General features: G+C 49.2%; 1 protein-coding gene across 2 annotated transcripts in view; it reads left to right on the top strand.

Annotated features, from left to right (window-relative positions):
* Positions 1 to 27,798, top strand: part of RAB11FIP4 (RAB11 family interacting protein 4) — a 115,518-nt gene that overhangs the window by 25,300 nt on the left and 62,420 nt on the right. For both annotated transcript variants that reach the window (XM_036087367.2, XM_036087368.2), the window contains exons 2-3: positions 11,840 to 11,927; positions 13,370 to 13,458. In XM_036087367.2, coding sequence (XP_035943260.1) covers positions 11,840 to 11,927; positions 13,370 to 13,458 — 177 coding nt within the window. The remainder of the gene's footprint in view (positions 1 to 11,839; positions 11,928 to 13,369; positions 13,459 to 27,798) is intronic.

The raw sequence follows: 27,798 nt of genomic DNA on the forward strand, positions 1-27,798 counted from the left end.
TATTTTGGATATTATCCCCTTATCAGATATATCATTTGTGAATACCTGCTCCTATTCAGTAGGTTGCCTTTTTGTTTTGTTGATGGTTTCCTTTGCTGTACAGAAGCTTTTTATTTTGATGTAGCCCCAAAAGTTTATTTTTGCTTTTGTTTCCTTTGCCTCAGGAAATACATCTACAAAAACATTGCTAAGGCTGATGTCAGAGAGATTACTGCCTGTGTTTTCTCCTAGGAGTTTTACTGTTTCAGGTCTCACATTTAGGTATTTAATCCATTTGGAGTTTATTTTTGTGTATGGTGTAAGAAGGAAATCAGTTTCATGATTTTGCATGTGGCTGTCCAGTTTTCCCAACATTTATTGAAGAGGCTGTCTTTTCCTCATTGCATGTTCTTGCCTCCTTTGTCAGATTAATTGACCATATAAAAATGGGTTTATTTCTGGGCTCTCTATTCTGTTCCATTGATCTATGGGTCTTTTTGTGCCAGTACCAAACTGTTTTGAATACAGTTTTGGGGGCACCTGGGTGGCTATAGTTGGTTAAGCGTCTGCCTTCAGCTCAGGTCATGATCCCGGGGTCCTGGGATTGAGTCCCACATCAGGCTCCCTGCTCAGCGGGGAGTCTCCTGCTCACTCTCTCTCTCTGTCAAATAAATAAATAAAATCTTTTTTAAAAAAATGAATACTACAGTTTTGTAGTACATCTTGAAATTTGGGATTCTGATACCTCCAGCTTTGTTCTTCTTTCTCAAAATTGCTTTGGCTCTTTGGAGTCTTTTGTGGTTCCATAGTGTTATTTGTTCTAGTTCTGTGAAAATGCTGTTGGTATTTTGATAGGGATTGCACTGAATCCTTAGATTGGCTAGTATGGACATTTTAACCATATGACTTCTTCTAATCTGTGAGCATGGAATGTCTTTCCATTTGTTTGTGCCATCTTCAATGTCTTTCATTGGTGTTTTATAGTTTTCAGAGTATACTTCTTTCACCTGCTTGGTTAAGTTTATTCCTGGTTACCTTATTCTTTTTGGTGCAGTTATAAATGGAATTGTTTTCTTAATTTCTCTTTCTGCTACTTCGGGGTTTTTTTGTGTGTGTTTGTGTTTGTTTTGTTTTTTTAAGGATTTTATTTATTTGAGAGGGAGAGAGAGAATGAGCACGAGTCGGGGGGGGACAGAGGGAGAGGGAAAAGCAGGCTCCCCACTGAGCAGGGAGCCCAATGTGGGACTCCATCCCAGGACCCCAGGATCATGACCTGAGCCAAAGACAGATGCTTAACTGACTGAGCCACACAGGTGTCCCTGTTACTTTGTTATTAGTGTACTGGTGTAAATGCTACTGATTTCTAGGTATTAGTTTTGTATCCTGCAACTATACTGAATTCATTTATTAGTTCTAATAGTTTTTTTGGTGGAGTCTTTAGGGTTTTTAATGTGTAATACCATGTCATATGCAAATCGTGACAGTTTAACTTCTTTACCAATATGGATGCCTTTTATTTCTTTTTCTTAGCTGATTGCTGTGGCTAGGACTTCCAGTACTATGTTGAATAAGATTGGTGAGATTATGCATCCTTGTCTTGTTCCTGATCTTAGAAGAAAAGCTCTCACTTTTTCACCATTGAGCGTGATGTTAGCTGTGGGGTTTTTTTCAATATATGCCTTTTATTATGTTGAAGTATGTTCCCTCTAAACTGTGGGGGTTTTTTTCTTTAGTCATCTTCAGATCACATCAATTGGTTTTCAAATGTTGAATGAGCCTTGGTGGCTAAACTCCACATGGTGATGGCTGTGTTGTATTATTCATGAATATATATGCAGACACACATATACATACATAAATATATATACATATACGTATATTGGTTTCCTAATATTTTGTTTAGGATCATTGTATCTATGTTCATGTGGGATGTTGGTCTATAGTGTTCTTTTCTTATCCAGGTATCCCCCACTATTTGAAACTGCACATACAATAATCACTTTTATAAAAGACCTACGTCAGTACCCATTTTTGCTAACTGAAAGAAATCCAAAGAGGATTTCCATTTTCAAGAGAAAAGGCAAGGGGAGGGGAGCCCGGTGGCTCAGTCGGTTGGGTGTCCGACTCCTGGTTTCAGTTCAGGTGATGATCTCAGGGTCCTGGGATGGAGCGCCATGGCAGCCTCCAGGCTCAGCAGGGAGTCTGCCTGAGATTCTCTCTCTCCTTCTCCCTCTGCCACCCCCCTGCTCACACGCATGCTCTCTCTCTCTCAAATAAATAAATAAATCTTAAAAAGAGAGAAAGAAAAGGCAAAAAGCGAAATTTGTTTTGCAGCAAACTGTTACCGAGGCAGCATGTACCCCAGGCTGCAAGAGTGGCCCTGCCAAGCTCCATTCCTAGGAACCATACTCAGCATCTCAGCACCAGCTGCCAGGCTTTGAACTGTGTCTTTGAGCACCTATTCTTTATCTTGATTTATTTTGTGCGTTCGTTTGCAAGATGCATCCCAAGGTATCAGAAAAGCCTAAGAGAGATTTTTTAGGTCTGGGAATGCTCAAAAAATTTTTCAGCCTAAATTAATGGTAATTGCTGCTTCTTTACAGCATTTCAGCTTATCACAGGAATGCTCTACTTTTGGAAGGTTGGGGGAAACCTGTCCTGCTTTTGTCTGCCTTTAGTATCAGGGTGATGCTGGCCTCATTAAATGAGTTGAGAAGTGCTCCCTCCTCTTCTGTTTTCTGGAAGAGATTGTGTAGAATTTATGTATATTGTTCTTAAACATTTGATGAAATTATTTGGGCCTGAAGTTTTCTTTTTTGGAACTGTTTACACTATGAAATTAATTTCTTTAAGAGTGATGGCATTATTCATCTCATTTGTCTTATGTGAATTTTGATAGTTTGTGTCTTTCAAAGCATTGAGCCATTTCATTGGAGTTGTAGAAATTATGTGTACAGCAATGTTTGTCGTGTTCCCTTATTAACCTTTTTTGAAAAGACCTTCTTTTTTTGTTAAGATTTACTTATTTGTCAGAGAGAGAGCAAGCGAGACAGCCTAAGCAGGGGGAGCGTCAGGCAGAGGGAGAAGCAGGCTCCCCACTGAGCAAGGAGCCCAATGCGGGACTCGATTCCAGGACACTGGGATCATGACCTGAGCCGAAGGCAGACACTTAAACAACTGAGCCACCCAGGTGTCCCGAAAAGACCTTCTTTTAAAGCAGTTTTAAGTTTACAGCAAAATTGTGAGGGCAGTACAGGATTTCTCATATACTCCCTGCCCCCACGCATGTGTAGCCTCCCCCATCATCAAGTTCACTCACTAGAATGGTACTTTTTTTTTTTTTTTTAACCAAGGATGAACCTACATTGATACATCCTAATCACCCAATGTCCATAGTTTATGTTAGGCTTCACTCTTGGTGTTGGACATTCTGTGGGCTTGCACAAATATATAATGACATATGTCCCTCATTATAATACCATACAGAGTATTTTCACTGCCCTAAAAATCCTCCATACATATTAACCTTTTAACACTGTAGGACTAGTGATATCTGCTTTCATTTCTGATATTTGTGATTTGTATCTTCTCCCCCCCTCCCTTTTTTTTTTTGCTCAGTTTGGCTAGAGGTGCATCAATTTAATCTTTCCAAAGGACCAGATTTTTGTTTCATTGATTTTTCTCTGCTGTTTTTCTGTTTTCAATTTTTAAATTTCTGCTCTTCATAATTTCTTTCCTTCTTCTTGCTTTGGGTTTGAATTTTATGTTGTATTTCTATTTCATTTGGTTTCAAATATTTTTAATTTCCTTTGAGATTTCCTCTTTGACTCATGGATTATTTAGACATGTCGTTGAATTTCCAAGCATTCGGGAAGTTTTCAGATGTCTTTCTGTTATTGATTTTTAGTTTAATTCCATTATGGTCAGAGCACATACTTTGTATGATTCCAGTTCTTTTAAATTTGTTAAATTTCGTTTAATGGATATAATCTATCCTAAGATATAATCCATCTTGGTGAATATTCTGTGCACACATGAAAGAATGTGTGTTCTTCTATTACTGAGTGTGAATTCTAGAAATGTCAATTTATAGGTTAAGCTGATTAATAGTGTTGTCCAAGTCTTTTATATCCTTGTTGTTTTCCCGTCTAACTAGTTTTATCGATCACTGAAGAAAAGTGTTAAGGTCTCCAATGATAATTGTCAATTTGTCTGTTTCTCCTTTCTATTCTATTAGCTTTTGCTTCGTGTGTTTTTAAGTCTGTTATTAGGTGTGTGCACATTTGAGATTGTTATATCTTCTTAGTGAGTCGACTCTTGTGCAATGTTTCTCTTAATCTTTGGTAACTTTCCTTGTTCAGATTAGATCATTTCTATCATTCCATCTTCAAGGTCATTAACCGTTTTTTCTGTCATCTCCATTCTGCTATCAATCCTATCCAGTGAATTTGTAATACTTCAGTTATCATATTTTTCCATTCAGTTCTTTTTTAAAGCTTCTACCTTCCTGCTGAGAATTTCTATATTTCCATTTGTTCAAGAGTGCTCACCTTTCCTTCATGGAACATGGTTAACTGCTTTAAAGACTTTGTCTTCTGGGGCGCCTAGGTGACTCAGTTGATTGAGACTCCAACTCTCGATTTCTGCTTGGGTCATGATATGGGGGTTGTGGGATGAGGCCTGTGTAGGGGTCTGCGCTCAGAGGGGAGTCTGAGATCTGAAATTCTCTCTCCCTCTGCCCCTCCCCCCCCACCTTGCACGCTCTCTCTCTCTAAAATAAATAAGTAAATATTTTTAAAAAATAGTCTTTGTCCTCTAATGATAGCATCTGGGTCATCTTCAGGGTTGATATTTATTGACTGTCTTTCCCCTTGTGCATTACTGGGTTTTTCCTGGGTTTTTTTCTATGTCAAGTAATTTTGCCTGTGTCCTGGATGTTTTGAATAGTATATGATGAGACCCCAACTCCTGTTAAAATACTTCAAAGCATATCAATTTGGGGTTTTTGTTTGTTTGTTTAAATCAGGAAACCAACCCAGTTTGGTTGAAATCTCTGAGCCCAACCTGCCTTCTGTTCCAATGGCGGTTCAGTTTTCAAAGCTTTTGAAATGCTATTTGGATCCACTTCAAGTGTGTATTCTCCTGTGGCTGGTCTGTTCACTTCTACACTGGAGTTCAGTTCTCAAAGCCTTTGATAAACTATTAGTCAGTTCCATGTATGTGCAGCTCAGGAGTGGGTCCAGGACTTCAAACACAACTTTGTGGGATCCTGGTTCTGAGCTCTTTCTTTTCTGTGACCGCACCCTGTCCAGCTCTCAGGGTCCCTTTTCTTGGTCCTTTGGTTAGAAGTCTGAGGCTTAGGCCTCCGTCTACAGGTTCACCCCTCTCATGACTGGTCTACCTCTAGAATGAAGTGGGGAGAAGAAAAAGAGAGAAATGACTGACAGGAATCCCCCCCCACACACACTTTGACCCCTTTTCCTAGATTCACATTCCACAGAGAAAGAGTTTTCTTCTCTTGCGGTTTTAGATGCGGTTGGTACTGCCGCGAACACCAACTTTGAGACTGGGGCTTGCCTCGGGGTAGGGCTGGGAGAGGGATTTTTTTAAAAAAAACATGGCATTTCTTCTATTCTCTCTGGCCCCAAAGGGCCCCCTTCCCTGGCCTCTCATCAAAAAGGGAGAGTTTCTTCTGAAGCTTTTTCTGTTCACACCTGCTGTCCAATTCTGGGGTTTGGGCTTCCCGAGTCTAGGCTGGAAAACATGCAAGGGAAAAATAAACCGGGAAACTTATTGCCATATTCGTCTTCAAGCTGTTCGTTCGTTTGTTTGTTTGTTTGTTTTTTGCTGTCGTTTTTACTTCATTTTAATTTCCCTCCCAATTTGCCTGCTAGAACTTACTTTTCAGAGTCTACACATAGCTGCTTTATGTATTCTGTCCAGCGTCTTGAGTTACAATCAGGGGAAGTGATAGAGTGTAGGGAACTGACTCCATCTTAACAGAAACCAGAAGCCTTCCTTGGTTTCTAATCTTGGCACTGAATTTTAAAAATTCAAGTCTGTCTCCAAGCTGCATCTGGGATACTAGTTGGAGACGCGCTTTCACAACACAACATTTAAAATGATGCTTTTCCCTTTAAGTATTCAAATTCTTAAGTGAAGGTTTCCTGCACCCCTGCCAGTTTTTCTAGGTGAAAAGAGAGAAGACAAATTTGTTCATTCTCTGGTCAGAGCAAGCCCCCAAACTTGTGATGATAATAATAATAGCAATGATTAGCAGAAATAATAAGAATTATTGGTAAAGACCATGAACTTTGGAGCCAAGCTGCGTGTGTTCAAATCCCAAGTCTGCCTCCACTAGCTGCAGGACCATCACCCTGAGGGACTCAGTTTTCTCACCTGTACAACGGGAATAATAACAGTATCTGGTTGTGAGGATTCAATAAATTCATGTGAATAGAGGGCTCCGAACGGGCCCGGCACAAAGGAAGAGTCACCAAGCATTTGCTTCATTGGGAACAGTAATTGCCACCACCTATTAGGCACCTCACCTGCCAACTGCAGCTTATTTCCCTTGTTCAGATGAGGCCGCTGAGGCCTCCGAGAGGCAAATGGCTGCTTGAGCCGGTGTGGCTGGCAGATCTGGCAATGAGGGAGGTGTGGGTGGCTGGGCCCCGGCTCAGGGAGCATCTGGCTGGTGATCCATCAGACAGCAATGGCGGGGAGGCTCTAAACACCGCCTGGTCTGTGCTCAGAGAGATGTGACCCAGGGGGAATGAGCGGGAGGCGGGGGTGTGGGGCATGAGAATCAGCCCAGAAAGAAAGGCAACAGAAATAGAAGGGAAAGCCTGGTCATTGAGTGGCCCCAAAATGGAAAGATCACTATTTTACTGGTTATTTCCCTGGCAGCTGGCTCCGAGGCCCCGGCTGTGTGTGGTTCAGTGACAGCGCTGCTCCTGCAGGGTCCCGACAGGCCCGGGATGCCCGCCTCCTCCAGCCGGGCACCTAGCGGAGGGCCCCCCGGGCAGCCCAGCAGCGGGTGGTGGGCACAGCGCGTGGGGGGCGGGGGGCTGCGGCCTCGCTTCACTGTGAAGACCACATGTGGGGGGCTAGTTGCTGTACTTGCCGTGGGACCTTGAGCAAGTCCTTCCCCTGCCTGGGACTTGGCTTCCCTGTCTATAGAATGAAGGGCTGGGTCCGCTGAATGCACCTCTGGGGTGCATTGGCAAAAGGTCATCTGGTGTCCAGGAAGATTGAGACGCTTGGTGATCAAGGTGAGGGGTCCCCAGCCACAGCAGGTAAAGATGCTCTGATACGTAGAGGGTAGGGGATTGAGACGATGCCTCAGCAGGAAGCCCAGGGAGAGCAGGAGACTGCAGAAGCGGATCCTCTGGGGCCAGCGGGACCTGGGTTCAAGGAAGAGTCACTGCCGCAGTGACTGTCTAAACATCCAACCTCCACGAGCCTCAGTCTCTTCAGCTGTAGAATGGGAGGCTATGATTGTAGCTACTGTTAGAGTTGTCGGGAGGACTAGAGATCAGATTGAGTATGGCCAGAGTTTAGCGCCATGCTGTAGATTCTGCCAAGCCCTCCGTGAACCCAGCAGGAGTTATGAATATCTCTCCACATAAGCTCTGCTATTGTTTATTTAGAGAGTTCCTGAGCCTACAGTGATGGTGTTTATTCACATAATTGGTATTTTTGTTATGGTAACTTTACAGTGGTCCCGTGTGCCTTCTAAAGGGCTGTTTATATGGCCTTCCCCACACACTCTGGGATCTCTCCACACACACTCTGAGCCCCGTGGGAGTCGCCTAAGCCATGGCTCAGGGGTGTTGGGGGACTTCGCAGTGGCCCTCAGGACCTCGACTATCTGCCTGTCATCAAACACCCCTGCACCTCTGCCCCAGGCCGGCCTTCCCTGGGGGGGGGGGCGGTGCTGGACAGCCTGACCCCACCAGGGTCTCCCGCCCCAGGGGGTGAGGGACGCCATGGATTACCCAATCCGAGTGCCCAGCCTGCTGCCTCTCAGGTAGCCTGAGGCTGGGGCTCCACATCGGGGGCTCAACAGTCCCTGGTGACTCCACCCTTGACTGTCTCAGAGCTAATTAAGGCATAGCCCCCGACCTTGGAGAGGATTGTAGGGGGGAGTGCCGGGAGGCTGGGAGGTACCATCCACGTGTTCACATAGTCCCCACGGTGCCAGTGGCGAGAGGGCAGGGGGAGAGGGGCTGGGACTCTGGCTGGGGTGGTGGGCGGGCTTCAGGTGGCTCCTGGGCCTGGCTCTTCAGAGAAGCCACGTCGTTGCCTGGTCGTGGCAGGCTGTCTTGGCTGCAGGGGCAGGGAGCCGCTGCGGTGCCGAGGGGGCTCTGGCCGCAATGGGAGCTGGCAGAAAGACACCTTCTTCCTTCTCTGAAATCCCAAGGTCCTCGGGGGGTACCAGGTTCAGGGGATCACGGAGAGCCCGTGTATAGTCTCCGCCCACCCGTCAGCCCCAGACTCCCACCCGCGTGGAAAAGGCAGTGTCAGCGGGAATGGAGGTCCAAATGTAGGGCCACCGGGCTCAGGGAGGGAGGAGAGACACTTGTGTGGGGTCTCTTCTTGCCCAGCATGCCAGGCCACGGGCGGTGACCAGGGCTTCAGACCCCCGCTGCAGCTGCCACCACTGGAAACATGTCCTGTGGGCATACAGGAGACACGGTCCCTAACGAGCAGATGAGTCCCCAGCACGGCCTGGGCTTCGGAGCCCGTGGGGGGTGCGGTGGGCGAGAGGGCGTCCGCCAGGGCAGCGTTAACAATACCGACGGGAAGAGCAGCCTGCGGGCCGCGCCCTACAGTTTCCACGGTGCCCCAACATCCACCACCTGCAACCCAGCCCCAAAGGAGTCTGAGAAAGAGCTCGTCCTCGCCCTGCGATGGGGATCCCTGCGAGGAGAGGGCGGGTGGCGGACGACGAGCGTGTGACAGTGCGTGCGCACGTGTGCGCGTGTGTGTCTGTGGGACCACGCGGGTGGTCAGCCGTCGGCCCCCAGCAGAGTGCCCGGCATACAGGCGGTGCCCACTAAGGGATCGGATGCTTGCGCGTGTGCTGTGGGGGGGAGGGGCTGCCACTAAGTTACAGGTGGATTTAGAAGCGGGCTTCTGGAAGAAATATCGAGAAGCTGACTTTCAGCTGCTGGAACTATGGGCGGTGGGGGCGGGGCGGGGAGGGGCACCAGTTCCTTAGAAAAGATAGTTCTTACAAAATTGGCCATTGCCAAAAACTAGGAAAATATACCCAGAGCTCACAAGTTTGAAGTCAGTGGCTCTGGTTGAAGACTAAATTAAGACATCTTTACAGAGAACAATTTGGCAACTGTTATCAAAAGCCTTTAAAATTTAGAGGATTTGTAGAACCATTCATATTCAGTTATTCAACAAATATTTGTGAAGCTTCTAGTATGTGCCGGTCATGGTGGGCGCTACCATGTATACAGTGGTGATCAAAACAGACATAATCCTTGGGGCGCCTGGGTGGCTCAGTTGGTTAGGGGTCAGCCTTCAGCTGAGGTCATGATCCCAGGGTTCTGGGATCCAGCCCTGGGTCAGGTTCCCTGCTCAGTGGGGAGTCTGCTTCTCCCTCTGCCTCTGCCCCTCCCCCCCACTCGCACTCTCTCGCTTGCTCTCTCTCTCAAATAAATAAAATCTTAAAAAGAACAGACAGAATCCTTGCCCCCAGGAAGCTTACTTTCTAGAGGGGAAGATACAAATTAATACAATTATCACGTCAAATATAATTACAAAATGCAGCAGATGGTTTGAAGGAAAAATATAGGGTGCTACAAGATAGGGTAATAGCAGGGTGGACCCTAATTAGATGGAAGTGGCTAGGACAGGCTTGTCTCAGGGAGAAATGTTTAATATAGGTATAAACAGCGACCTGAAAGATGAATCAAAGTCAGGTGATGAATGGGGGTGGGGAAAGGACGAATATTTGAAATCGAGTACAGCATGTGCAAAGGCCCTGAGGCAGAACAGAGATTATTTTGCTTGAGGAGTTGACTGAAGGCCAGTGTGGCTGGAATGCGGTGAGGGACAGAAAAAGAAGGGGATGGGGCTGGAGGGGCCAGATCATATAGGGCCTTGTAGGCCACGTTACCGGTTTCGATTTTATTCTAAGGGTAGTGGAGAGTCACTGGAAGGTTTTAAACAGGGCAGGCAGTGACATGATCCAGTTGGAGTGGAGAATGAGTCGGGGGGGCTGAAAGTGGGAGAGGGTAGGTAGATGAATCCGGAGACCTCAGCAGCCAGGAAGGGAGATGATGATGTCTGTGACCGGTGGAATCCCAGGCGCGATGTGGAAAGAAGGTGGCTTGAGGACGTGGTATTTGGGTACGGACTGAATGTGCGTGAGAGGGAGCAGTCCTGGTGATGCTGAAGAACTGCACGGTGGGCGGGAAGGAAGGGAGGGAGGATGCGGCCAGGGAGTGGGCCATTTGAGTGAGTGGTCCTGGGGGGACCTGGGAAGGGTGATTCCTCGGGGCAGCTGGGGTGGATGTGGGAGAAACCAATGAGAAAGTCAAGGATCTGAGCGGCCAAGGGGGCGACCGGTCATCCACACGGCTGTAGAAACCCCCCCAAAATCAATTATAATGACACAAAGTGGGGAAAACCAAAATTGCCCAACTATTCTGGGTGGTTAGGTAGATGAAGGTGTATCCGCTGGGCAGCGGGTCTTATAACTGCTAAAAATGTGGGTGGTACCGCTGGGCAGTGTGGAAAGATTTTTGATAAACGGTTAAGCGGGGGAGAACATTCCAAACATCAAGAATAGCTGACTCCTTTGGGCTAAAAAATCTTACTAACAAACTTTATTTTTTTTAACATTTTTAATTGAAGTATAAAGGACACGTAGAACAGAAAAGTGCATCAGCCACAAGCAGACGGCTCCGTGGGCTTCACTGTGCAGCCAGCACCCGGATGGATCGATAGAAACGCCCTTGGCGTCCCCCCACCCCCTACAAAGTTCTGCCAGTGTCGCCATTGTCTTGACCATAATTGGTTTTGCCTTAAGTCGTATTTGATTTGTCATTTAAAATTTTTAAATAATGTATACAAATGTGACATAATTATTTCCTCCTTGTAGACAGAGAGGAATTTGACCAAGGGTCTCTCAGAACTACCAAAAAAAAAAAAAAAAAGTGGTTAAAACTATGTGTTTTATTTTTTTTTATTTATTTATTTTTTTAAAGATTTTATTTATTTATTTGCGAGAGAGAGAATGAGAGACAGAGAGCACGAGAGGGAGGAGGGTCAGAGGGAGAAGCAGACCCCCTGCTGAGCAGGGAGCCCGATGTGGGACTCGATCCCGGGACTCCAGGATCATGACCTGAGCCGAAGGCAGTTGCTTAACCAACTGAGCCACCCAGGCGCCCCTAAAACTATGTGTTTTAAAGCAAAGAAAAGTGGGAAACAGTGGGGTTTGATTCATTCTCTTTTCTGGATTTTCCCCAGGAGCTTGTATTATTTTTGTAGGAAAGAAGCCACTAAGTGGGAAACAGCGGGGTTTGATTCCCTTTTCTGGAGTCTCTGTGATGAGCGCTTATTATTTTTGTAGTAAAGAAACCACTGGGTTAAAAAATCAGAGCATTGACTTTAAGTGAGCCCGTCTTTGTCGGGAGGCTCCCCGTGCTGTCTGTGGACCTCAGCAGAATCGAGTGACCCCCACCGCTGTCTGGGGCTTGGTGCTGATCCCAGGGTGCAGGGTGGGGGCCTAGGAGGGGACTGCTGGTGTCCCTCCCCAGCCAGCCTCACCCCAGCTCTGTGAACCCCCTGGGCATCTCTGGGGGACCTCACATCTGTCCCTCCTTCTTTCCCACAGGTGGAAAAACTTGTGAAATATCTGGATCCCAACGACCTTGGGAGGATCAACTTCAAGGATTTTTGCCGAGGGGTGTTCGCCATGAAAGGTGAGAGCTTCGTGGGAAGGGGGTCTCTCAGGATCCTGTCCAGCTGCAGAGGCTGGCCTGACTTGGGTTTCAGCTGGGGTTCCTCCCTGCAGGGCTGAGGAGAAGGGTCCGGGGCTCCCGCAGCTGCCCCAGCCATGCGGAGGGCCATGGAAGGGTCTCTGAACCTCTGCCGTGGAGTCCCACACCCGTGGGACGTCATTTCCACCCTTCCCGTCGTCTGTCCCACTGAGAAAGGCTCCCGATTGCTTTCTTTTCTCCTTCTGGCGTCCTCTTCCGGGTCACCTCCCTCCAGGATGACCAAGCTCCCGAGCAGTTTCCCAGGACCCGGGAATCGCAGTTTTAAAACCAGCACGGCTGTGGACAAACCGTGGGCAGAGCTGGACACCCATCCTCCTCCTTCTCTTCCGTTCCCTTTGTTTCCTCCCCTCTCTCTTCCCTGGGACTCCCCAGTCCCTTCCTCTCTCCCCAGATCTCCCCCTTGAAGGGGCAATATACAGTCCCCCTATTTTCCCCAATTCAGAGGCCGTTGTGCGAGACCCCCAGGCATCAAAGGCCACTCATGGCCACTCTTACTTCTAAACTGCTTGTCTGGAGAAAGTGGCTGAGGTCGCCAGCCAGGTGGCCGTGCGAAGGCCTCCCTGCGGGCTCTGACGAGGACGCAGTCCAGCGAAGCTTTCCTGCCATCTGGGAAGAAAGCCATGTTTTCCTGTTGGGATGAATCGTTCTCTGTGGGGTAGCTTGGGTTCTGGGAGGGTGGGAAGGAAGGAGGAATGACTTCCTTGGAAGTGAGGGTTGATGGGAAGCGAGCTGAGAGGTTGGGAGGGGCTGCACATGGCCCCCGTGAAGCCTTCCGAATAGAGTTGGCTGGAGGACCACCTTCAAATGCACCTGTCGTGTGCCTATGGCAGGCACTTTGCAGGTTTGACCTCCTTTGTCTGAAAAGCTATGGGGGCATTTGCTCAGGAACTGTGGAGGGAGGCCACCTGTGTAACCGAGTCAGCAGGAGGTAGAGCCATCCTGAGGGTGACCCTATCCTAGGTGTCCTGGAGTTTGCAGGACTGTTGAGGGCCCCAGTGCATTTGGAGTCTCTGTGAACCAGGCAGGGAGTATTGTCTTATATCCCTTCCTCCAGGAAGGCCTCCTTGATTCTCTTTGCCCCCTGACCTGCCCTCTGCATTTGGAAGTCTCTCTTTCGTGTGCTCTCTGTTGGGGTTAGTCCCCTTGGGAGAATGCCTGGAGGGCAAGGACCTGTCTCAGTTCCATCCGCAGAGTCCTGGCCCAGCTCCTCCATAGCCGGGTACTCCATCTCTGCCTTGGAAGGGTCAACCGGTCTCTTGGAGACTTGGGCCCTGTGCCTCCCCCACAGCCCTTCCTACCCAAGGCCCGGGAATCAGAAGCAGAGCTGCTGAGGCTCTGAGCCTGCACTGTCTGTCTGTCCGCAGGGTGTGAGGAGCTGCTGAAGGATGTGTTGTCCGTGGAGAGCGCGGGGACTCTGCCCTGCACGCCCGAGATCCCAGACTGTGTGGAGCAGGTAAGAAGGCCGAGGCCCACGGCAGCTCCTCGCGGGGAAGAGATAGAGGAGCCTCCGGAGGCCCCGCCTGGCCCTTTCTGATCTTCTTGCCTTTGCTCTACCTCGTTGGTGTCTGGGAGGCCGCAGGGCCTCCCCTTTTGAGGACTGGTTAGCTTCAAAGTCAAGAAATAGCTTTTGGAATCTGAGCAACAAAGCCCCTTGGGAAGCCACAGCAAAGAGCGTAGGGCCCGGGGGGTCCTCACAGAGCACCTTTACTCCCCACCCTCGGGTTCCAAGGAGAAACTGAGTCCCAAACAGGGAAAGTGACAGACTTGAGGTCAATGGCAGGCAGGACTGCAATTTTTCTCTTTTCTCCTGAGCCACAACCCACGGAGCCAACAGACCCCTGGGGGGTTTTTCCCAGACAACAACCCCCACCAATTCCTCCATCTGCCAATTCTCCAGCACCAGCCCCGTGCCTAGCAATTCCTTCAGTTCAGTTCCAGAGTTAGCGCAGACCCTGGGGTCAAGGACTCATCCCCCACAACCACCCCACTTAGGGGCAGCCACAGATGGGGAGCCCAGGCTGCCTGCCCTTGTGCTGGCTAAACACAAATGTGGGGATTCCCACAACCCCCCCACTCAGGTTCAGAAATTCACTGGAACAACTCGCGGAACTCAGGAAGGAACACGCTGTTTGCGATAATCAGTTGGTTACAAAGGACACGACTCAGGAACAGCCAACTGGGAAAGATGCAAAGGGCAAAGCATGGGGGTGGGGGGTGCAGAGATCCCATGCCCCCTCCAGACCCGGCACCTTCCCAGCACATCAGCATGCTCACCAGCCAGGCGCTCTCCAACCTTCGATAACCCCACATGCAGCTCCTCTTGCCTCCCCGAGGTGGGGTTGTCGGCAAGTTGAACATTCCCACCTTCTAATTACACTCGGGATTTCTGGTGGCCAGACCCATCCTGAGGCTCTCTAGGGGCCCCACCTGTGTCACCTCTTCAGTAGGAACTCAGGTGTGTTGGGAAAGGGCTCCTTAGGCGTGACCAAAGACACTCCCACTACTCAGGACATTTCGAGGGCCTTAGGAGCTCTGTGCCAGGAAGTGGGACAAACACCACAGTCCCCCCGGCTCTGTATTCCTTTAGCTCACCTAATGGTTTGTTTATTAGAAAACTGTGAACTCTTTTTGCAAACACACGGGGCTACATCCTACAGAGAGACACAGTTTAAGATGTGCATCTTGACAGTCAACGGAGGACCTTTCTGGTCGAGACACCCCAGAGCTGGAGGAGGATTTTCTTGGTTTCTCATCCAGGCCAGCTCAAAAAAAACCTTTTCTCCACCTCTGGTTGGTGCCTCATCTGGACCCTCCAAACATAAGTATTTTCTATGGCTGAAGGAGGTCCAGGACCCCCGAGGTCACTTTGGCTGGGTGGGAGGGTCAGGGTTGGCCCTGGCTGAGCGGGAGTCCTCCTGGAGGACCTGAATGCTGAGGCGGGCCAGCGAAATGGTGCTGGAGAAGCCAGCAGAGGCCAGAGCCAGGGCCTCCAACACAGAGGCCGGCGGCTGGCCCCCAGGGTGCTGTGCCCAAAACGAGGGCCCCCAGGGATGAGTGAAGAGAGCTAGGCTCCAGGCCTGCCTCGACAGGCCCAGTGGATGTGGGGTGAATATATATTTGGGCCCAACTAATGGGACAGGGGCCAGGATCAGGGCAGAAGACTCCCTGTGTGGGACAAACAAATGAGTGTCCCCAGGTTTTTGGAGTGGACCCCTTGTGGATTGCTGAGCAGAAAGGCTGTGGGGTCACTCAGGACTGGGTCCATACCCCACTGGGGCCACTGACTAGGCAAGCAAACCGGATAAGCTGCAGTCAACTCGTCTGGGCCTCAGTTTCCTCAGCTGCCATGCCTATCTAGGGGCCCTGTGGAAATCAGTGAGAAAATACTAATGTTCTAATCAGCTAATACATGAGACATCCCTTCCTCCCCGCGCTGAGTCGTAGTGGTTAGGATGAGAACGTGGTGCTTATTCCGCTTTACCCTTGGAAACTGGTGTTTCAAAAGTCTGTCAAAACAAAGGCCTCCGTGAGGAGCTGGAGGGCAGAGTGGAGCCAGGCCAGCCCCCCCCCCCCCCCCCCCGCGTTGTCAGGGCAGATCCTCTTCCTGCAGCTACAGGCCGCTCTCTTGGCCCCCACGTGTGGCCATCCAGGCTTCTGGAAGAAACGGATAAGAAACAGACCCAGAAGCCTTGGGCTCCAGGAGGATGCTTTGCTTTTAGAACAATGCTGTTTTCCAGAATACAGAATCTGGAGGTTTGAGAAAAGCAGGAAGAACATGCCAGTCGAACCTCAGCCACCCTGGTGCCCCTCATTTTCTCTGTCTCAGGACCTTGCCTGCATATGTGTCTTCATATCCCTTTGTTTAAGCCCCTCTGGGGTGAGCTCTTCATGCCATCTATGTAGGTCTGGCTCTTTCAGGTGGTTCCACTGGCCAGAGCCCGGGGAGGTGGCAACTGATCACCAGATGCACTGGGCAGCCTTGTTCTGGGGCATTCCAACCGGGCAGCTCGGTTGACCTGGGCTCTGTTCCTTACGATGAGCTCCCAAGTGCTGGGAGGTGGGTGGGGGCACAGGTCAAAAGCCAGCCGGCTGGGCCTGTGGGCTCCTGCAGGACCCCAGGTCTCCGTGATGGGGATGAATCCCCTTCCTGGCTCAGCCCCCGGAATATGGAGCTCTGGGCTCCATTTGGCTAAACGCCCACAGCTCCTCAGTTTGGAGGAGCTGAGGGGGCCAGTTTGGGCAGGTCTTAATCCTAAAGACCGGGTCCTCAGCACCCCGCGGTGTCCCAGCTGTCCCCTAGGGGTCAGCTTGAGACCAACCAGAACCTGGATCCCTCGGGCTTCCAAAGTGCTGCCGGAGACAAAAATGCCAAGGGTGGTTTGGGGACCCTGTTGGGGGGACACATTGATAGGAAAGCAGGAGCTCCCCTCCTCCCCTCAGCCTGGGGTGGGGACCTCTGGCCTCACCACCTGATGAGGGTCCTAGTTAAAATGCTGAACCACTTTAGGGCGGGGTTGCCATAGGCACCCTGTGCCTCAACCTCCCGCCCACGCCTCTCAGCCTGCTGTTCGGACTTGTGGGCCCACGTGAGTCCCTCCTGGGTGCGTGTCCCCTGTGCTATATCATTTCTAGAACTTACTGGATGTCACCCTGCAAATGTCCTCAGAGCCTGTGGCACCAGAGAGCGTTGCTGAGGACTTGGTAAACCCAACTGCCGAGCAAGGTCCCTGGTGTGGGGGGATTCGAATGTGGTCGGAGGGGATGCTGGGTGTCCCTGGCGTCCATGGATGGGTGTCCCTTGGCTGGGGTCTTAGGAGGCGCCCTGGGAGTCCCTCCCAAGGCGGGCCTGCTCAGCGGGCTCCCCCTTGTCCTCCCTTTTTTGCAGCCCTCAGTCTCTATAGTGTAGGGGTCTGGATGGGGAGAGGGCGTAGGCAGGTGGAGAGCCCCCCCACCTTAGGCCTGAGAGGCGAGGGGATGGTGACTTGAAAGCTGTGAGAGCCCGGGCCCTTGGTCATTCTCCCTCATGGGCCGGTTCGTGGGGAACCCCACACAATGACCGGGGCGTCAAGCAGTCTGCTCCTCCTATGAAGACTACCATGTCAGCCAGTGATGTCACCTGCCAATCCGCCCCCAAGCGAGGAAGTCATTCTTGACGCCCCCACAGCCAGCCAGCTTCGAGTCCCCTGATCCCCACTCACCCCCTTGTCCTCCCCCCACTGCTGCCTACAGCTCTCCTCCCTGGCCCCAGCCCTCCCCTCTCTAGACCCTGAGCCCAGGGCCTAGCATCTTCCTAAGGAGCTGCTCTGGCTCTCCCTTTTGTGACCCATCACCAGTGGGATAAAAACAGCTCCCCCCCACTTCTCCAGCCTCACCTCTCACCACCCTGAGATGGGCGACACCCAGCTGTTCTTCATTGTATGAAAAGGCCAAGTTCTCTCTTGCCTCCCAGACTTTGCACAAGTTTTGTCTTTCTCCTGGAATATCCTCCCACCCACTGTCCCTGGGCTAATTTCTCATCACTAAGACTCACACCTCCTCTAGGAAGCCTCCCCTGGTTCCCTCTGCCCCAGCCTGGAGGAGGACCTGCACTGAGCTTCCTTGAGCCCCCAGGCCTTAACCTCAGCCTCCACCATGGCTCCAAGTTCCCTCCCCAGTGACACCATTTTCACCCCGTGGTGGCAGGGCTCGCTCGAGCTGACCGTGTCTCCACAACCAGCACATCCTTATTCACTCTGCATAGAGTGTTTCTCTAAGTATTTCTAGGATTAGAAATCTAAAAATGCTGTATCAAAGGGTATGCAGACTTTTTTTTTTTAATAGATGTGTCCAAATTTTTCTTCCCAAAAGGCGGTACGGATGTATCCTCCAACAGTATGTGAGCGTGCCCATCACTGGCCCTTTGGATTTCTTCTTTGGGGAATTACCTGTTCATACTCTTTGCTCATTTTCCTTTGGGTAGGTTGTCTTTTCCTTATTGATTTATAAGACATCTATATACATTCTGTCAATCTTTATGTATTTTGCTTGTATTTTAGTCTTGTTTTTGGTGTCTTTTATTGTATAGAATTTTAAAATTCTTAAGTAATCCTTACCTGTCCTTTTATGCCATTTACATTTTATGCTTCTTTATCTCAAGGCTATAAACATATCCCCTTATATATTTTTTTCCAATACTTTTAGACAAAACATGTTATGCTTATAACTCTTTGATCACCTGCAGCTTATTTTTGGTTTTGGTAAGGATATATTCATCTGGCATTATTATCTTCCAAATGTTTCCAGCTGTCCAAGCGCCTCCTGTCGGATAATCCCACTTTCCCCACTCATTTGGAATTTCACCTTTCTCGTATGCTAAATTTCCTTATGATCACGGTTTCTTTCTGGACTCTGGTCTGTTCTATTGATCTATTTGTCTTATTTCTGAGCCAAAACCAGTCTCATCTACTCTTGCTTTATAGTTTGATATCTGCTAGAGACAATCTCCTTCATCCTTCTTTATTTAAAAACCATTTTTGTTATGCTTACATATTTTCTCTTCCAGAATACTCTTTTTTGTCAAAATCTGTTAAAAACCCTGCTAGAGATTTTGTTTGGAATGTGTTCATCAATTGAAGGGAATTGGCTTCTTTATAATATGGAATTCTCTCATCCAGGAACTTAGTGTATCTCTGTATTTATTCTGGCTTTCTTTTAGGCCCTTCAGAAAAACTTTATGATCTTCTCAAATAGGTTCTGCACATTTTTCTTCATAGGGTGACTATATTTTAGAGTCTCTATTCCTGTTATGTGTAGAATCTTTGTGCCATGATATTTCCCAGTTGGTTATGGCTAGTGTTTAGGACAGCTTTTGGTTTTTGGTGTGGATTTTGTCATGACAACCTTACTAAACCTTACCCTTATTAGTTCTAATAGCTCACTTACATACTATTTCTCAACCTTATCCTATATAACAACATAACTATATTACTTTTCTGCATAAATTTAAATAGCTACATATATTTCATTACACAAAGACAACCAAATTTATTTACCAGTTCTTTATTGTTGGGCATATATATACATATATTAACCTAATTTGGGGGTTTAACAAATGCAATGTAATCATCATTCTTGTAGCTAAACAGTTCCCCACAGCAGCAATCACTGCTTTAGAGTAAGTCTGAGGTTGGCAGACTACAGTGCCTATGGGCCAAATCTAGCAGGCTGTTTTTGTAAATAAAGTTTTATTAGAACATATTCATCCCCATTTGCTCACCTCTTGTCTGTGGTTCTTTCACATCACAATGGCAGAGTTGAATGGCTGCCACAGAATTTTATGGCCCACAAAGCCTAAAATATTTATTCTCTGCCCTTTACAGAAATCTGGTAAGTGGATACTAATTTTTTTAAAGATTTATTTATTTATTTGAGAGAGAGAGAGGGCACGTCCTCGCGAGCACACAAGCCGGGGGGAGGGGCGGAAGGAGAAACAGAATCTCCAGCAGACTCCCCGCTGAGCACAGAGCCCAATGCAGGGCTCGATCCCACAACCCCAAGATCATGACCTGAGCTGAAATCAAGAGTCGGACACTTAACAGACTGAGCCTCCCAGGTGCCCCAGAGTGGAAACTATTTTATCAAAAGGGTGCTAATCTTAAAATTTCCCATACAACTGCCAAATTCCTTTCCAGAAGAGTTGTTTCATTTACTGTCCCATCAGGATTGCGTCAGAGTCCAACTACCCTTTTGATACTGGGTGTTAACTGATTTCTCACATCTTTCTCATGTGAGAGGCTAACAAGATTAGGATTGCTCTTTTGAATTAAAATACACTTGAACTTGGGGCACCTGGCTGGCTCAGTTGGTATAGCGTGTGACCCTTGATCTCAGGGTTGTGAGTTTGAACCTTAAAAATAATAAATAAACTTAAAAATAATAAATAAACAAATAAATAAAAATATAGTTGAACTTCTTCAATTACATTTATTGGAGTTCTTTGTTCATTAATTACCTGCCCACATTCTTTATCGTAGTTTCTATGTATGTATTAATTCTCATTGATTTATAAAAACTAGAAATGTTACATTTTTGGACATACATTACAAATACTGTTTCAGCTTGTCATTTGTTTTTAACTTTGTTTATGACAACGGATTTATAATTCTCTTATAGCTAACTCATCCATCTTTTCCGTTATGGCTTTGGCTTTTGGTGTGATGCTTAGAAAGGCTTTCCTACCCAAGACTGTGGAACTATTCTACTTTTTAATTTTTTAAATTTTTTTTAGAGATTTTATTTATTTATTTGAGAGAGGGAGAATGAGAGAGAGAAAGAGAACACATGAGAGGGAGAGAGTCAGAGGGAGAAGCAGACTCCCCGCTGAGCAGGGAGCCCCACTCAGGACTCTGATCCTGGGACTCCAGGATCATGACCTGAGCCGAAGGCAGTCGCTTAACCAACTGAGCCACCCTGGCACCCCTATTCTATTTTATTTAAAAAAAAAAAATTTTTTTTTGAGAGAGAGTGTGTGCACATGCGCAGGTGGTAGGAGAGGGGAAGAGGGAGAGACAGAATCTCAAGCCGACTCTCTGCTCAGCATAGAGCCTGAGGCGGTGCTCAATCTCATGATCTGAGCTGAAATCAAGCGTTGGATGCCTAACTGACTGAGCCACCCAGGCGCCCCGATTCTACTTTGTTTTTACTTCATGTATTCAGTTTTTATCTTTAAAGTTTTGATCCATGGAATTAATTCTGATGTCTGGAGTGAGGTAGGGATCCAGCCTTCCTTGTTTCCCATCAGCCCCTTACCCTCCCTCCCACCCACCCACCCACCTCACCTCATGGGAATCAGAAGCTCCTTAAGGCTAGGTTATGCTACAGCGGTCCCCTGGTGGGGAAACAAAGGGGGTTTACGGGGTCCCCAGACCGTAAGCCCAGGCCCAGACTGGCTCTTCTGCTCATAGGCGGAAGGAGCTTTGCCAAGCCTCCGTCTTGTCAGGACACCTGTTAAAAAGCTGCCCTATGGTTCTCTAGGACCAGCCCCGGGGAGCTTAAGGCCTGAAGGCCCAAGTGTATCCTTGCTTAACTTCATCCATCCTGAAGCAAGTGTTTCTAAAACCTCCTGTGACAATGGCACTTTTAAATTCTAAAAATATTTGTTCTGAGAAACAGCGCTCTGATTCAGCCGTGCCGGTGGCGGTGTGGGAGGCGGCGTCGTGCGCGCTGATGTGGTGAGGCGGGAGGGGGCTCAACGGCTCGCCGGGGGGGGGGTGCCCTTACATGATCCTTTCTGCTTCGTATGGCCACAGTGTTTTCTCTATGTTCCAATACCTCCCTCCTCTTAAAGGAAAGAATAATTTGCTTCTCCCAAGCCCCACAGTTTCTGTAAGAATAAAAGATCCTTGAGGCATATCTCAGGGAAACACCTGAACTGTGCTTAGAGCAGAAGTGGCTGTTATAGAAGCAGAGGAGATGCTGAAGGCCCTTTTGTTTGTCCCCTCACTCTGGTCTGCCTTGGACCGCCTGTCCCTGACCTTCTGCCCCCACCCCCGGCCATCCCTGCCCTAGGAAGGCTGGGCTGAGCCAGCCAGGAGCGCTGGCTTCCCAGGATATCCAGGGTTCCACCTTCTGCCTCCCCCCGCCTTGCTGCTCAGGTTCACACTTCCCTTTAGAACCTGGACTCACAGCACCTGAGCAAACTTGGGAGAGTGGCCACTTACATCCTATCTTGAGAGGGTTTGGTTGGATTATTACCCTGGAGGAGATGAACCAGTTTTGCATCTGACTTTGTGATTTAATTTCAGCATTATTTCTTTCATTGACTAGACACCCTTGGATCTCTCCCATTCTCCTTTGAAGCAGCTGTCCCAGCCTGCTGGTTCTCACATTGATGAGTAGATTTTTGACACAGGTAACTGTGGGAAGACACACACACACAATCGCATAAGGACAGATGTTAGATCTCAGAAGCAGCCCGGTCTAAATTAGTGGTTCTCAACCCTGGCTGCACACTGGATTCATGTAGGGGCTTTCAAAAGATACAAAAGACCCACCTCCCAGAGGTCCTGATTTAATCAGTCCGGGGAGGGGTCCACTTGTCTATGTTTACAAGTTCCCCAAGTAATTCTAATGCACACCCAAATTAGAAAACCAAGTGTCTACTAAATCAGGAGTTCTCAAAATTTGCTGCATATTATAATTGCCCGGGAGCTTTTAAGATTCTGGATGCCCAGGCTGTCCCTCAGACCAGTCAACACAGACCCTCGAGGGTGTTGCCTTTTTAAAATCTCCTCAGGCGATTCCATGAAACCTTGATCCTATAACATCCTGGATCCTGGTCAGTTCACATTCACACTTCTCTCCCCAAGGACGGAGAGTGCAGAGGTGGAATTGCGGGGGAAGAGTCTTTAGATTGGGACAGTGGACGGTGGGGCAGTACGTGGGCTCAACAAATGTTGGCTGCCCTTTCCCAGGTGGCCACCTCTGGGGATACTGGTTTGGGATTGCGGGGCCCTGCTCTGAGCTGTCTGTGTGTCCTCCACAGAACCAGGCTGCCTGGGGGCTCAGGCACGGGGAGGGAGCATTCTTGGAGTCCAGTGAGCCATGACTTTGCTTTTCCGAGAGAGGCCCTGCAAGGGCCCTCGGGGGACTCTGGGTCAGCGGGGCGGGGGCCCGCCATGTTCAGAGCCTAACCAGGAATCTCGTTAGAGGCTTCCTCATCTGCCACCCCATGGAGAAACCTGAGAGCTCAGGCTCCTGCTGCAAAAGGTTCGAGAATGGAGACTAGATTGCCTTAACAAAGACCTCGCAAATGTACTTTTCCTCCGACTTTTTATCTCCAAGGTTTTCAACTTCAGGAAAGAAGTTAAGAGTAGTGCCATTGAATACCCATCTCTCCAGCTCCCTAGATTCACCAGTCGTTACCATGTTGTGAACGTTTGCGTTCCCTGCTCCTGGGTGCCTATATGTACTTTATTCATGTATTGCTGGGCTGTTTGAAAATTAGTTGCAGAGGCACCTGGGTGGCTCAGTGGGTTAAGCATCTGCCTTCAGCTCAGGTCATGATCTCAGGGTCGTGGGATCAAGCCCCGCATCAAGCTCCCTGCTCAGTGGGGAGCCTGCTTCTCCCTCTCCCTCTGCCTGCCGCTCCCCCTGCTTGTGCTCTCTCTCTCTGCCAAATAAATAAATAAAATCTTAAAAAAAAAAGTTAGTTGCAGACATTGTGATACTTCATCCTTAAATACTTGACCATTCCTAAGAGCAAGGATATCCTCGACATAACCACAGCACTGGTTATCACCTGTGGGGAATTTCACATGGATGCCATATATTATCTAATATAAATTCCATATTCAAGTTTTCCGGATATTTTTGTAGCTTTTCTTTTTGATCTCAGGTGTAATCCAGGATCACGCATTACATATAGTTGTCCTGCCTCTTCAGTCTCTGTTAATCTAGAATAGTTCACCAGCCTTTCTTTTCTTCCCTTCCAAGTACTAACCAGGCCTGACCCTGCTTAGCTTCCAAGATCAGAGGAGATCGGGCACGTTCAGGGTGGTATGGCCGTAAATAGCTTTTCCTTTCTTTTTTTTTTTTTTTTTGGACCTTTAATGACATTGACATTTTTTATAAAGTCAAACCAGTTGTTCCGAAGAATGCACTCAATTTGCATTTGCCCATATTGGTTATCCAGCCCTGTGGGTTAGTGCAATTTAAATCCTAATTAAAATGGGGTGGAGGAGAGGAGTTCTACTGGGTTTCTTTCTCTGCTCCATATGCATTTAAAGTGCCTATCCTTGGTGCCCACTCAACGGGCCTCAGTTTTCCCAGTTGTAAAGCAGCCAGCCAGTGGGGTGTAGAGAAGATGGGGGAGCACCACGGGGGGCAGAAGGGCTTGTCTGCGGGGCAGAGTGTCCGCCCCTTGGCACCTGACCCCAGAACCGGGAGGAGGCAGCAGGCCTGGGTGCTGTGGGGAAGAGAAGACTGTAAAATTGGGCTGGTGAAAGAATCTCATGGGTCCTTCTGGGGATTATATAAGCTAATGTGGGAAAGAGGTGTAAGCCCCTAGGAGGCTGTGCATGGCATTTCCCAAGGCATCCATGTCTGGGGGATCTCAGCTGTGCTCCAAGCCCTGAAGGGCATCTTCCCGGGACACCAACCGCGCTGCAAGAATCAGGGAAAACCTTGCCAAACATCAAAACAGGCTTGGTACGTCATTCACATACATTTTCAAGATAAGAAAGAAGACTTTTAAAATAGTTTTACTTGGGACGCCTGGGTGGCTGTCAGTTAAGCGGCTGCCTTCGCCTCAGGTCATGATCCCAGGGTCCTGGAATCGAGTCCCACATCGGGCTCCTTGCTCAGCAGGGAACCTGCTTCTCCCTCTCTCTCCCTCTGCTTGTGCTCTCTCTGTCAAATAAATAAAATCTTTAAAAATAAATAAATAAAATAGTTTTACTTTACAGGTTGTTCATTTGAGTCCTGCTCCTGTAACAGGCTCATTCATACCTCAGAAGTATGGCCACTTTATGTAAGATATTACTGTTATTGCTGTTGTATTCTTTTTAAAGATTTTATTTTATTTGAGAGAGAGCAAGAGAGAAAGCACAGTGGGGGGAAGGTAGACGGGGAGGGAGAAGCAGGCTCCCTGCTGTCGCAGGGCTTGATCCCAGGACTCTGGAATCATGACCTGGGATGAAGGCAGATGTTTAACAGACTGAGCCACCCAGGTGCCCCTTATTGCTGTTTTATTATAATAAAATAAAAGCAATGTCCATTTTAACAATAAAACTGGTCTTGGCTGAGGATGGTGAGAAACAGGGAAATTTGGGGCCAGGGAGGGGCTCCCTGGACAGGATCTGTGGATGACATGATTTTGCCTCTTCTCACGGCTGGCCTCAAGGAGGGTTGGTTCAAGCCCCCTTTGTCTGGGGGCTGCCCTAACTTGCAAAGAGCCCTTTTGGCCAGATCATCACCAGGCACTGCTAATCGTCACCCAGGCTGCTCCGAACCCTGGGACGAGCTCAGGTTCGAGTCAGGAGGAGTCAGGAGTCAAGAGTGGAATGCGAATTCCACTCGCCCACTTTCTCTGTGTGTCATTGGGCGAGTTGCTTCACTTCTCTGAGCCTTCTTCATTTCCACCTGTGTAACCTCAGGGAAGTGATGCCTCACTTGCAGGGGTATGGTGAGAATGACATGAAATAATGTTTCTAAAGGGTCCTGAAGAGAACAGGGCCCCCAGTAAGTGGGAGGTTTTCTTTTTTTTTTTTTTTAAGATTTTATTATTCATTTGGGAGAGAGAGCATGAGTGGGATGGAGGGACAGAGGGAGAGGGAGAAGCAGACTCCCGTTGAGCAGGGAGCCCGATGTGGGGCTCGATCCCAGGACCCTGAGATCATGACCTGACCTGAAGGCGGACGCTCCAACTACTGAGCCATCCAGGTGCCCGTAGGTGGTGGTTTTGATTGTCCTCTCAGTATGGCTCAGCTCCCTGAGGGGAATCCTTGAGAACACAGGTGACACGGAGAATTTCCTTTCCTTTCCTTCCCCTCCGTCTCCCAAAGCCACCAACTGCCTCCAGCTGCACCCACACACAGTGCCCTCCTGGGATGGCGGATGACGTGACCCTGCTTGACAAAGGCCAGTCCCGTGCCTGAGCCCTGGGTCCCAGGCCCTCTTGCCCCCTCCAGGACAAGCCCCCACCCCCGCAGCACCAGGGCTGCACCCCCTCCCAGATGTTTCCCCTCGCATGCAGCTAATGTAATATAATAATGCCCATGGGGGACGTGGGGGGGAGCTCCACTTGACTCCATGTCCCCTTTCCTCAAAGCTCCTCTGCACCGTTTCTCATCTCGCTTTTTCTGCTACCCCTCCCAGTCCTGTGTGTGTCTTGTCTGTGTCCCCCTCTCCCCCGCCAGGCTGGGTCTCCACGACGGTGCCCGCCACGCCAAGCACAGTGCCTGGCACGGAGAAGCTGGTGTGCGTGCTTGCCGCTTGGGTGGGTGGCTGGACGCATCTCAGCCGTGCCCTCGAGGGATGGGCTGGGCGTCCTCCCGCCCGGGAGCGGTTGGGGGCTGTCGCCTCCAGCTCAAAGGCTGTAGAATCACACTCGGCCTCAGTGCTTCCAGGGGCTTAGATGGGAGCTGAAAGGGAGATGAGGTTGCTGCCTCTACACCTGAGCTCTGATGCTTTACTGTGAGTGGGAATCGCTTGGGGGCTTCACCAAAAGCGGCCTCTGATTCAGGAGGTCTGGGCTTGACCTGATTCTGCATTTCCTACAGGCAACCAGGTGCTGGGGACGCTGCTGGTCGGGGATCACAACAGCAGTGCCTTTGGTAACTCGTGGGTCCTTCCCCCCCGCCCCCCAGCCTTCCCCTTAGATGCCCTGGGAAGCTGCCGAAAGAGCCCCGGGGGTTCCCCTCCCCTCCCCCTCTGCCGGCAGCCGTTCTTGCTAGCCAGAACTGTCACCTGTCCCCTCCGCATGTGCTGAGGCCCCCTGGCTTTCTGTCTCCGCATTTCTGCTACGGTGACAGACAGCACAGAGTCTCAGCCAGGAACTGTGCTGTCACGGCTGTGTTTTCTCTCTGCATCTTCTCCTTAAGGCAGACGCCTTGGGGATGCTGGGTCTGCCAGAGGTCCCCAGGGCAGGACGGGACCGCTGACCTGGCTGGGATTAGGGAGGCACTGCGGAGTGGTTTCTGAGCTCTGGTTTGGGGAACAGGCAGGTAGCAGCATACCTGACCAGCCCTGGAGGCCAACGTTAGTTTAAACTTGGGGAGAACATGGGCTTTGGGGTCTGAGGTCCTGGACTTGAATCCTGACCCTGTCACTTCCACCTCTCCCACTTGTAACTGGTGTCTTCTTCATAGGATTATTGTTAAAATGAGAAATGAGAATCCCTGGAGAATGATTCAGTGCCTAGAAAATGCTAGAATCTCTCAATTCACAGTGCATAGATTATGAGTCACATCTCATAGATTGAATACCTTTCGCCCCAGGGTAGCTGAGAGGGTGCTGACAAGCCATGTCAATGTCCCAGGCCTCTTTCACACCTGCATCCCATAACCAGGCTTCTACACAACTAGGAGATTCAGCCCCTAGGGGTATCCCCAAATTTGGGCCCACCCTGTGTCAGACCCTTGTGCCATGAAAACCATGCCTGCTGAGCCTGAGGGTAAACGCTTGAACATAGTATAGGAGAGAGAAATCACTGTTCCCATCCTCATCATTGCTGCACTCTGCTTCCTGACCAGGACAAAGAAAATGACTGAAATTAATATGACACATCATCAAGTGTGATTCTGGAGATGGAAAGGCTCTGTGGGCTCTGTGGACGCGTTGGGAGTCTCAGGCTAGTTGACAGTTCTCCCCACGCCTTTTTGATGATCAGCACAGGATGGATGGGTAGGAGGAGCACTGAACAAGCCCCTGCTTTGTACACACTCACTGTATCTAGTTGGCCAGAGGGGCCCCCTTTGACCACAGGGCCTGGGCAGTTAAGCATCTTCTCAATTCTGGTGCTGTGACTTTACATCCAGAACCCATTTCAGAGCACCTGCCTTTACCACAGCGGCCTGGTCTTCTTCCTGTGCTGTGATGGAATATTCTTGCTCTCCTCAAGGGAATTTTTAATCCAGGCTGAAAGGTTCCCTGGAGATGGGTGGGAGGGCTGACACCCAGATAAAGGCACGTAAAGACCTTTATCTGCAGCAGCAAGCATGAGCTGATGCTCGGCAGGTGACTGTCCCTCCCTCCAAGGAGGGTAATCTCCAGGCTCAGCTCAGTGACACGAGAGAAAGGCATCCTGAGGACACAC

The sequence above is a fragment of the Halichoerus grypus genome, chromosome 2 (assembly GCF_964656455.1).
Source record: "Halichoerus grypus chromosome 2, mHalGry1.hap1.1, whole genome shotgun sequence".
In the NCBI taxonomy this organism is placed as follows: domain Eukaryota; kingdom Metazoa; phylum Chordata; class Mammalia; order Carnivora; family Phocidae; genus Halichoerus; species Halichoerus grypus.